The 12,464-nt window shown below is 47.1% G+C and overlaps 1 protein-coding gene across 1 annotated transcript; it reads right to left on the reverse strand.

Annotated features, from left to right (window-relative positions):
• Positions 1-2,008: 2,008 nt before the first annotated feature.
• On the reverse strand, positions 2,009-9,717 carry PROKR2 (prokineticin receptor 2; the record flags this gene model as incomplete). The annotated part of the gene is made up of 2 exons (XM_081255664.1): positions 9,240-9,717; positions 2,009-2,705 (listed from the first exon to the last, which is right to left on the reverse strand). Exons 1-2 carry the CDS (start codon positions 9,695-9,697, stop codon positions 2,009-2,011), a joined length of 1,155 nt encoding a protein of 384 aa, XP_081111790.1. The 5' UTR covers positions 9,698-9,717.
• Positions 9,718-12,464: the final 2,747 nt, after the last annotated feature.

Consider the following 12,464-nt stretch of genomic DNA (forward strand, 5'->3'; position numbering starts at 1 on the left):
ACCAATATTTACAAAAGTTGTTTCAGTTAAATTTAAATGAAGGGAGGATGGTATGTTTTAGTATAAAAAGGAAAAGGGGACTGAATTCTTTTGACAGACACAATTGGTAACAGTCTACTCTTAAAGAATCATCTTTAGGAGAAGAGTCAAGACAGGGGTAATAAATAAAAATGCAGTTATCATATTTGTGAAAATGCAGATAACCCCAAAATATTTACTTGCTTGACTTTAGAATGCATTGTGTAATTTTGTCTAATCAGATTTTATAAACAATTTGGCTTAGCCTAATGTTAAAGTGAGTTTGCATTTTCTGAGGGTACAATGATTGGGCTGAAGGTGAATCTGCTGGGTGGTGATGGAGGAAAATGTTGGTTGAAACGTCACTGTTGGATTAAAAACACCAACAAGTAATTAAACACACACACATACACACACACAGACAAGCAAACAACTAAATAACCTCTTCACTATAGAAGATCAGGAATTGCCCAAATGTGGGTCATTTGGGTCAATCCTAAACCATTTGTATAGACTCTGCTTCAAAATGAATCAGGAAGAAATGAAGACAACTACACACAATTACCATAGATGTGTGATAATACAAACAGACTTAGGCAGCCCTGGGGTGTGCTGTTTAGCAACATGCAGGGAAGACTATCAACACTTCTATGACCACAGGCATACTGAAAGTTTGGGAGGTGGGGTGTGGGTAACTGAGATTGTGAAGTTGAATCTTTCTGATTATAACTCAGGACAAGGATTCCTTTTCTGCCCTGATGTAGATGGACTGCACTGAGAAGAGTTCAGGGATCACTGGTCCATAGACTAAGGATGAAAAAGTGGGAGTGTTTCTCCATAATAAGCCACAGTGGATGGGGTCCAAACAAATCATTCAATATCTCTTATCCATTCTCATCACTTCTATAGTTGAAAAGCACTTTTACAAGCTATGACCTCAATGGGCTTGCCCAACAGTCCTGTAAGGCAGGCAGAGAAAATATTTTCATCATCCCTGTTTCGTTGAACAAAACTGAGATGCAGAGAGAGTAAACATCTAGGTCACATGAGTTAGGACTTGAACCAGGTCTTTGGATTCCAAGTAGAGCTCATCTTTGCAAGAGAGGGTGTGTTCTAGAAAAGTGGCCCAGGCCTTAGCAAAATGGCCACACAGATTATGTTCATTGCCAGTGGCAAACTCCACCCCTTTCTCCGTCCTCTTCCTCCCTGACACTAGAGCTGCTGACATCCTTCACATTAAGATTTCAGGAACTGGATGTGTTCCTCATTTCAGGATTGTCTGTCTTCACCCAAAAGAATGATGAATTTTCAAGCATCGGTGGAAAAGAAACTTTTTTGGTTCTTTCCTTTGAAATTACACCATTATAGATAATCAATGACCTGGTTATGAGAAAAATTCTTTTCTGGCAGCCAGAATTCTAGAGAATGTTCTAGGGAGGTCATAAGATCTGAGTGGGAAAGCTCACTGTGATGGCGTGAATTGTCTTCCCATGAGGCTGTAAACCCCACACTCTAATTCACCCTTTTATCTCCATTGTGCTGCATTCTGTAGGCTGTGACTTTCCTGCACTGGACAGATACAGAGTGAGGGAAGATGAAGAATGAGTCTAGATAACCATCTGTGGCCTCTGTTTGACCCTAAATATCTGGATATAGCTTGATGACTCCAATGGCTTCTGCCATTTCATTTTGCTATTTAAATATTTTTGCACAGTAGGTAATCAGTAAATGTCAGCTCCTGTTGCCCTTATCTAATCTCACTGTTGTGGTTGTGCACACAGTAGGTGTTGAGCAGGTATCAGTAAATGTCAGCTGCTGTGGTTTGTGTCTAGTTGCATCGCATTTTATGACTCCAGAAGCATCCAGTTCCTTGAGAGCAGTGAGGTGTGAACACAGTTGCCCTTTCCCCAAGCAGCCTGTGAACTTGGTTATTGGTGAATTGTGCTCCAAGTACTGGCTTTTGGGTTTTCAATTATGAAACACCAGTGGGTCACTTCAGCCTGATACAATCCACCTCTTCCGTGGCCAGCAGGCCTCTGGTTTTGAGGTCATGGTCAGCGCTGGACTTGCTCCCGCCGTGGGAGGGCCGCCAGTGGAGCAGCAGTATCTTCTTGAAGTACTTCATGGTGTTGTTCTTGACGGCCACGAAGCAAACGGTGTTGATCATGCTGTTGCTCATGGCGATGCACTCGACGACGTAAAAGGCTGTGAGGTAGTGCTTCTCCTTCACGAATACGGTGGGGAAGAAGTCGCGCACGATGGTGAAGCCGTAGAAAGGCGCCCAGCACAGCACGTAGGCCGTGAGGATGCACATGAGCACCAGCACCGTCTTCCGGCGGAAGCGCAGCCGCTTCCGGATCTGTTCCGTCTGGAAACCAGGGACCGCCTTGAACCAGAGCTCCCGGGAGATCCTGGCGTAGCACAGGGTCATTGTGACCACCGGGCCCAGGAACTCGATGCCGAAGATGAAGAGGAAGTAGGATTTATAGTAGAGCTGCTGGTCCACTGGCCAGATCTGGCCGCAGAAGATCTTTTCCTGGCGTTTGACAATGAAGAGGACGGTTTCCGTTGTGAAGTAGGCTGATGGGATGGCGATGAGAATGGATACCATCCAGACCAAAGCAATCAGGAAGGAGGCTGTTTGATAATTCATCCGTGGTTTCAAGGGGTGAACGATAGTGAGATATCTGGTGGGGGAGGGAAGCTATCAGTAATAATGGTGTGTGCTTGTAATCATTATTGTTTTTTAACTAACCCAAATACCCACAGTAGCAGACAAAATGGCACAATGACTCCCCACGTACCTATTTTCCAGCATCAACGTGCTTCATCTTATTTTAGCGACATCATTTGGCATTTGGAGGAGAGGAGTGATTTAGTGTAAACAGCATAGGATTTGGGTCAAACAGACAGAATAAATCTTGGCTGGAGTGAATCACTCAGTCTCTCTGAGATTCGTTTCCTCAAATGTAACATGAAATAAAATGACACGTACCTTGCAGGGCTACTGTGAATATTAAATATTATAATGTTTGTGAAATGCTTGGCATGTACTAGGTGTGGCATGTACATGTGGCCTATCATGATTATAAGTCCTATGGATACCACCTTGGCTTTCCAGCTTGCCATTCTGCCTAAGAACATAATTCTTTCAAAACTCTTCAATCCAAATATCTTCTGGTGTAGAGGTGAAAGAAGAGCTGTGGACTAGGAATTTCTCTCTCCTCCCCTCAGGTGTCATCCCACATTACAGAGCAGGAGGTGACTAAGGGTAGAATCTGAGGAATCTAGTGAGATGTAAATGACTTGCCCAAGCTCACTTGGTGCAGGGAACAGAATCCAGGCTCCTGATACAGAACTTTTACACCCACCTCCCTGGGCTGTCTCAAGCTCAGATGAGAAGGTGTGTAAAGTTGCCTTGACACCATAAAGCAGCACACAGCATAAAACTTTTATCCTGCTCTTTCCAATGAGCACCGCTGCCTGGGAAAGAGGTTGGAGCCCTTAGTGGGAAATGAGCTCATTTGTGTAGGTTGAATACCTTCTTTCCAGAAAAACCTAACAACACCTATTTAGGTAATTTAGTGCCCTGGAATCATTCCTGTGCATTTTATGGAGTGAGAGGAAGAGGTGGTGGAGTAAGGTGGAGGAAGAGGTGGTGGAGGAAGGTGGAGGAAGAAAAGAGGCATGAGGTACCCCTCATGTCATGTCAAGAAACAATATAACCTTGGAAATGAATATGTACCTCTTACCTGGAGCTTGAGTCAGGTTACAACCAAGAGCAGGAAGCCACCCATAGAAATTCTATCCAATTTACCCTTCTATTGTAACTAGACCCTTTGGTCACCTTTCCAAGTTTCTGACTTGACCAAGAAGGCCTTCTGCCATGTTATTTATGTCTGTCCCTGGCAATATGTCTGTCATGAGATTGTTTTATTGGCTCTTGCCTTCCCCTTGCCCACTGGCAGCTCTGACTCTATAGACTTCAATTAGGAGATCTCATGGCAGCCTGGCTCTCCCCAGCTTGCAGCTTTCTGAAGACATGAGATAAAGTTGCATCTCATCCCAACCATTGGCTGCACCCTAGCTGTATATATTAATGAGCAGTGCTTACTGGAGTTCTTCACCCATCCATGGGACCCAGATTTTCCAAGTTAACCTGCATGACTTGCCTGGGTAGCACAAGGCTCACAGGGCTGGAGATTGGGACAAATGGGCTAGCCAATCCTTCACTGGGGCAGGGACATCTCACAATCACCGTTTCTCTGTGGTACTGAGTGTATCAGCTTCCTGTTGCTGCTATAACAAATTACCACAAACTCAGTGGCTTAAACAACACAAATTAATTATCTTACAGTTTTGGAGGTCAGAAGTCTGACGTGTCTTACTGGGCTAAAATCAAGGTGTTGGTAGGACTGTGTTCCTTTCTGGAGGCTCTGAGGGGAAAATCTCATTTGTTTCTTGTCTAGGGCTGCCTGCATTCCTTGGCTAAGGGGCCCCTTTCATGTTCAAAGCCACCAGTGACCAGTCAAGCCCTTCCCACAACACATCACTCTGGCACTGACTTTTCTGCTTCCCTCTTGCACATCTAAGGACCTTTGTGATTACACTGGGCCCACCTGGATAATCCAGTCTCATGTCCTTATTTTATGATCAGCTAATTAGCAAACTTAATTCCATCTGCTATCTTAATTCCCCTTAGGCATAACGTATTCTGGGGATTAGGATGTGGATATCTTGGGGGCGTCATTATTCTGCCTATCATACTGAGTCCAAAGTCCTTAGATAATGCAGAACTAATTCAAGACTTAATAACTCTCTCAGTCTGGTTCTTGCATGAAAAGTATCTCAGTAACCAATGCCAAAGAGAACTTCCACAGCCCTGCTTAATCTGTTGTGAACTCCTAAATTCTAATTCCTTATCCTATAGGATGCTCCAAAATTCAGAGTTGTCATCAGCTAAATAATAAAATAAAGAACACTGACCTAGGTATTATTCAGAAGCCCTGGATTTCAGCTGTGTACCTAAATTCTTGAATAAATCACTTATGCTCCTGGGACTTAGTTTCTTCATCTGTGAAAGGGAGATAAAAATAACTTTACAGACAACCTTGCAGGCTTTTTGAAAGATTCTATTTGAGAAGGTAAAGGTACATAAAGCATGGTGGAAGCTATAATACTTTGTTTAAACCCATCTTTTCCCATGACTCATTCATTGGCAAGAGGGATATCTGCAAAGTCTTTGTTGCCATCTATCTGCTTGGATGTGTGCTTCTTGGGGTCAACACTCTTTTTCTGGGTTCTCTATGACTTCAAATATCATCCCTTCTAGGCCCTCTGCACATGAACCTTGCTCTTCTGCTGCTGCCTGTGTCAGGGTTTGCAGGTTTGTCTAATTCTGAGTAGGATGTGGTCCCCATGACTACAGATACAAGCCCATTATTTAATATTAGTGTCATCTCAGCAAAAGTGAGAGTTTGGCCATCATCCATCTTTCTCATCATTTTGCCTTGTTTTTCAGTTTGTCTGAAACTGAGTGAGAAAGAGGGGTGCTATTTATTTATTAGGGTCCTGGATTGTAAGGGCTGAAATTCCATATGCTGCTTTGACATCTACAGGCCCCCAAAAGCCTAGCTGTGGGTTCCTTTGTTTTCACCAGATATACCCCTCCACCCAGTGAGAAAGGCTCTTGTCCTGCTAGTTCCTCTATCAGTGGGAATAGCTGCACCCCCAATCCTCAACCTAATGGGTTTCACCTCCCTGCCAGTTGGCAAAATCATTCAAACAAGTCAATCACATCCCCCCATGGGAGCCAAGGGTCACCTCAGCCTCTTGTCACTATAGACCCTGCTGCTCACATCCCCTGCTGGTTCATTCTATTCCCAAGCACAGCTCCCACGTGACCCTGCCTGGTGTGCAGTGTTCTCCTCCCCTGGGCTGGCAGTATATGAGACCAACCAAGTGCTTTCACCCTCATTGTTCTAGTTTCAGGTGTTGTGTGTTCAGTTATCTACTACTATTTGTGCTGGAGAGTCCTGCGTTCATCAATGGGGTGAATAGGAAGTGGTCAGAATAGCAAACTTGAATTGCAACACCTTCCTCATGAAGCGTTCCCAGACTGCATCACTAACATAATCATCTGTCTTTCTCTGAGTTACTCTTCACTTATCACTAGATTATTCTAGTTTTTGTGTGGAAGAAAATCTCCCTGAGGTCAAAGACTGTGTCTTCTACTACTTTATGTTTCCATACGCATAGGTTGGGCACACAGTAGAACCCAGCAACCTGTGGATCTACCAGGTTGTAGCAGATGCTGTTGGTGCCCCTCTATTATCCCTTTGCTTTTATCACTTCACTGCATGCCTGTCCACTGCCACCTGCTAACACCTGCATTTCTTTGTTGGAAGGCCTTCTCTGGCTTCCAGAGCCCTCTTGGTAACTTGCACAGAATTTCCAGAGTGGCCCTCACAAATGACTTATGAGGGTTGGTGTATAAATATCCTAGTTCCCTCCCACCTCTCACTCCTGGGAGAACTCTGAGGTGTGATCTACACCAGCTCCAAGAGTTCTGTGGCAGGAATAAGCATCAGTTGTGCACAGTGGAAACTTGTTCAATAACACAGCTTGTATTGACTGCCTTCCCTTGCCTGCCTCATTTCCTATCTCCCTATAGGTGCTTACTGAGGGCTACCTGCACATGAATCCTTGTCTCAGGGTCTATTTTAGGGGTAAACTAAACTAAGGCACAGGTTTGAAGCTCTGCGCTAAGCACTATGGAAACATGAAGATAGAAGTGGTTATTACGCTTAAAACACAGTGTCCTTTGGAAAAGACCGTCTGTGTCCCCAGACACAGCAAGAGATTAAAAGACAGATTGGCATCAGATTACAAAGACTCTGGGGTGCTAGACTCAGGATTTGGCATGTGTTCTATAGGCATTGAAACTTTTGGAGGTTTTGTAAGGAATGAGATATATTAGAAAGACTCTTCAGTGGTGATATTCTGATGCTTAATATGGATGACTATAGATTGCAAGGGAAAGTCATGGGCTCCTGAAGGGGTGAAGAGACAAGTTAGAGGAGCTTTATGATGGTCCAGCCATGACTTGCCAAGAGATGAAGCTGGAGGGACTATTGCCAGGACCTGGTGTAGGGCTGCACCTGGTGTAGGGGTGTGTGGGTGGCAGTAGAACAGGGAGAAAGGAAAAGGATGATGGTAGTATCTCCTGCTTGGGTGACTGGGAGATGGTGGAACTGCTGACAGAGCTGGAAGCTGACTGAGGCAGAGCTAGTTTGGGGTGGAAAAGGAACCACTCTGTATTGTAAAAGAATGGTTGCTTCCTGAGAATCTCCCATGTTACAAAAGAAAGAAAGAAAAAGAAAGAAGAAAGAAAGAAAGAAAGAAAGAAAGAAAGAAAGAAAGAAAGAAAGAAAGAAAGAAAGAAAAGAAAGAAAGAAAGAAAGAAAAGAAAGAAAGAAAGAAAAAAGAAAGGAAGGAAGAAAAGGAAAGAAAGAAAGAAAGGAAGGAAAGAAGGAAGAAAACAAAAAGAAAGAAAGAAAGGAAGGAAGAAAAGGAAAGAAAGAAAGAAAGGAAGGAAGAAAAGGAAAGAAAGAAAAGAAAGAAAGGAAGGAAGAAAAGATAGAAAGAAAGAAAGAAAGAAAGGAAGAAAAGGAAAGAAAGAAAGAAAGAAAGAAAGAGAAAGAAGAAAGAAAGAAAGAAAGGAAGGAAGGAAGAAAAGAAAAGATAGAAAGAAAGAAAGGAAGGAAGGAAGAAAGAAAGAAAGAAAAGATAGAAAGAAAGAAAGAAAGGAAGAAAGGAAGAAAAGGAAAGAAAGAAAGAAAGAAAGAGAAAGAAAGAAAAACCCCACAACTACATTAGGAAGACAAAGGTTTCAATGGAACAAAGGTGATGAGAACAGTGGTAACCCACTTGAGTAAGCATCAGAATCATTCAGGGATTGGGTAAAATGTAGATGCCTAGCCCCTAGCCCAGGGGATTCGCATTCAGTAGGGGCCCAGGAACCTGACTTTGTACCATTGTACCAAACATACTTTGTATCATTTCCCCTGGGGAATTTTGTGCATTTTGTTGATACGTACGTTTCATAAACACTGGGTTCAGGGCTTACGAGCCTCAGAGTTGTGATAACAAAATTATTTTTTCTTGCAGGAATTAAGTTATAAAAAGGAAGATGCCTCTTATACCTGTATGTGTATTATATTATCATAAATGAAAAATAATCACTGGGTTGATTAAAAAGGACCACAGACCTAAATAGCACTGAGAATGAGGGAAAAACTGGAGTTGAAAGGAGATAAAAGGGAAAAAGATGATTAAAAACACATCATCAAAATGAGCATAACTCACAATGTTAGACCAAGAAGATGTGACACAAATTGCCCTCCTCAAACAGAGCCACTGGTAGTCCAGTGCTGGCCTACAGCTATTTACATAAATAAAACATGTGTCAAATTTGTCTGAAGCTGCTATTAGAAATTTTACTTTTTAAATTTACAATAGATCAAGGACTTACAGAACATCTCATGCAAATATATGCAAATAAGCACATGGATATATGCAAAAAAGAAAGGCAAGAATGTCCTTCCCTCTTTTTTGCAACTGAACCCTGTAATCTTATTTTAAAATCAGCTCTGCCACAAAGTCACCAAAAACAAGAGTACATACTGTATGGTTCCATTTTTACAAAGTTAAAAAATAGGCAAAACTAAACTATGACGCTAGAAATCAGATCAGTGGTTGCCTGGGGTGGGAGGAATGACTGGTAAGGGGCACAAGGAAACTTTCTAGGGGATGGAAATGTTCTATATCTTGATTTGGGTAGTGGTTACAGGAAAAACTTCGCACATGCTATCTTGACTGGAAGCTGCCCTGGCTAACCTAGTTAACGTGGCTTCTAAGTAGTAACCTGTCTAAACTTGCTGCTTTTGCTTTTGTGTTTGGTGAGGTTCATGGTTATATGACATTCCTGTATCTGAAGCAGATGTGGTGTATGGGGGCATGGCCCAGAGCTGGGAGGCTCAGGAGCCTCACTCTTGTCCACATTTGGGACAACATGAGCCACAACTGGAGTAACCAAGTCTCCTTTTGCCTCAATAGATGGGCACGCATTTGAATCTGGAGTAATGCCAACTTTTAAAACTGAAGTGAGGAAAGAGGCAACCTGGGCCACCTCCATCTTTACCCCTACCCAATATCCTCACCTGTCGATAGCGATGGCCAGCAGGGCATTGGTGGAGACGTAGAGTGAGACGGTACGCAGGTAGTTGACAGAGGCACAGAGCACATGGCCGTGCTCCCAGGAGAGCTGGCGCACCACATAGTAGTCCATCTCGAAGGGGCAGCAGACAATGGCCACCAGGAAGTCGGAGATGGCCAGGTTAGCAATGAGCAGGTTGGTGAGGTTGCGCAGCTTCTTATAGCGGGCAAGGGCAGTGATAAAGACAAAGTTGCCAATGCCACAAATCAGCATGATGCCCACAAGTGCTACCCCGATAATAATCTTGGCTGCAAAGAAGGTGTGAGTCTTGGTCATATCCTCATCCTCATCTAGAGGGAGGTCGTAATCACCATAACTGAAGTTGAAGGGGAGGGAGGAGGCATGGTCTTGGGGTATACTGAAGTTGGTTGCAAAACTAGTGTTTCCATTCTGGGCTGTCATGGTGAAGCTTGCCAGTGAGTGGTATGCAGGAGTCTCTGCGTCTGAGTACTGTGAGCTGGGGGTCCAGACCCTCTGCTTTCATGAGGTCAGAGATCCTAGCACCCTGCCCACATCTGAGGGGAATCAAGACGCCATCATGGATCCTGGAAGGAGACACAACCAGTTGATAAAATATAGGAGAACACCTGGTAGCATCCTCCCAGAGTCCCCCCAGGTATAGGCCAACCAGACACAGTGGGTTAGAACCCACAGACAGAACTACCCATGGCACAGAGGGGAGGACACATGAGTTCCGGAAATTGGGAAACCCTCTATTGGCTGTTTGGCTGTCGAGAGGGACTGAGCATGGGATGGATTGGACTCCCCAGAGACATCCAAGAAGAATGTGTATCTTTGCCCTTTGTCCAGGGACCAGGACCAGTTTGACTGTCCAGTCCCCCTCCCCACAGCAGCCCCCACAGGGGTCTTCTGTAAGTTTTTCCCAGCTGCTCAGGCAGCTGGCCCAGGACTCTATGGCAGTCACAACATTGTGCCAGCTGTTGGCCAGGGACAATGAAGCCAGAGGAGGGGGATACAGCAGAGTCCTTCCTCCAAAGCAGGGACTGCTCCCTCTGTCCTGGCCAGTCCACAGACTTGGAAATCACCATTTTCACATGGACAGGCTGAGTCAACTTGGGCCAGTGATTTATGCTCTCTGAATCCCAGTTTTTCCGTAAACCAAATTCCTGTTGCCTAGCCCAGGGCCTGGCACAGAGTAGGAGCTGGATAGGAATCTGCTGAAGGAATGAATGAGGATCCTGACCAGGACTCTGCAGGTGGAGGGGCCTGTGGGTGGGAGGGAATTCTCCTGCTGCGCTGCTGGGCCGCTCTAGAAAGAAGTCCTCTGTTTGCTTCTCTTCCCTGTCTCCCCTCTTTTGAGCTGTCCCTTCACCAGGCCCCCAGCCCCCCTTCCAGAATCAGCCTTGATTGGGAGGTACCACATCTTGTCACCAAAGTCTGTGTCCTCTGAAAGTGGTGGCTGCTCCAAGACCTCGCTTAACTGAAAACAGCCCCCCAAGGGGGGTGGGGGGAGTGTCAGTGAGGACCCAGGAGGGCCTGAGGGCTGACCTGTCTCTTATGGCCTAAGTCCTCTACATTCTTGGTGCCTCCAGATGCCCGCAGGGGAGGAAATAAAGTCTCTGAAGTACTGAGCCCTCAGGAGATTGGGCACTATTGGGTTCGCTGTGTCTGACGGACTGGAAAAAGAACCCAGATCCAGCACCTGCGGAATGGGGTTCCCGGCCATCCAGCCATGAACCCACCTTCCCCCACCTCTTAGCACACCTGGAAAGGACTCCAAGTGTGGGGGCTGTGGGATGCTGGAAGCAAGAAGTGGACCAAACTGGACAGTAGGTTTGGCCCAGCCCTGTGAGAAGAGAGGGAGAACGAAGGACAGAAACTGCTCCCGGAAGGGACAGCAGTCGCAGGGTTGCGGGGACACTCCAACCTGCGGCGCGCCTGCCTACTATGTACCCCAGGGGAGGCTCAAAACCGCAGCTGGGGGCGTCCTCTTTTTGGGACGCCTCTCCGTTTCACGCGAGACCCCAACCCCCACAGACACTGCTCCGTCTGAGATGGAGAAGCGGGAGATGCACCCTGTCGGCTTCTACGTTCGACTGCTCTTCGGTCCCAGGACCCGCTAGGAGACAGCGGGCGCCCGGGCTGGAGCTGGTCCCCTCCCCGTTACCGCTGGATGCACTCCCTGCCCTTGACCAGCCCTCTCCAATATCCCCGTCCTTCCTCTCCCTTATTAACCACCCGGCACGGCCGCGCGGCTCCCGGAGGCGCTGCCCCGGCAGGGGCGGGAATCGTCGGAAATTTAAGCTCGAGAAGCAAAGCCTGTGGGATCTCCGGGCGGGAAGAAAACTGGGGGGTGGAGGGAGGAGACGGTGAACGGGAATTTTCCCAGAGACACCTCCCTTTCCCTGCTCACCTTCCCGAGGGTGCCCCCCGCCCACGCCCTCCCCTGCAGTTTGGCGCCCGCCCACCCACTGGCTCCCTCGGTCTGCGGCCTCACTGCCCAGTCCCAGCCTACGGTCCCCGGCCCGGTCATCTGCCGGCACCCACTCCTCTAATGCAAGCCAGCCAGGGCGCAGCCCTAGGGCGGCAGCAGGCAAAGCGGCCCGAAGACCCCAGAGAAAGAAGTGGGCATCGGAGCCCTCAGCCCGGGCGACGCCCCCCACCCGGCCACTGGAGCCCCGGGACTGCGCGGAGCTCTGCACCTACGGGCTTCCACGCTTCCCCGTCCCCCTGGCGGCCTCGGGGACCCGCACTTGCGCTGCGTAGGAGGTGTTCCTCTTTCTTCCTCGCTCAGCGCCCTTCCCGGGCGAGTCGCGGTCTCCTGGTTCCCGCTAGAGTTGGCGCTCCGCCCGCGAAGCTCTTCCCGGCTTCTGGGGCGCGGCCGAGTGCGCCCGCCCCGCGCTGGGCTCCGCCCCGGGGTCCCCGCCTGTCTCTGCGCGGAGGAGAAAGGTGGGCACTCGGCTCCTGCAACTGGTGCTCCCCGGGCGCCGGACGCATGGAGCTCTAGCCTCCTTGGCGCGGGTGGGTCCCTCTAGAGAGTTTCTGAGCCCTCCGTACCCCCGTGTGAATGGAACGCAGTAGCCTTTTATTTTTTTTAAACATCTTTATTGGAGTATAACTGCTTTATAATGGTGTGTTAGTTTCTGCTTTATAACAAAGTGAATCAGCTATACATATATATACATGCCCATATCCCCTCCCTCTTGCG

Source organism: Mesoplodon bidens (assembly GCF_964165515.1).
Source record: "Mesoplodon bidens genome assembly, chromosome: 15".
Lineage (NCBI taxonomy): Eukaryota > Metazoa > Chordata > Mammalia > Artiodactyla > Ziphiidae > Mesoplodon > Mesoplodon bidens.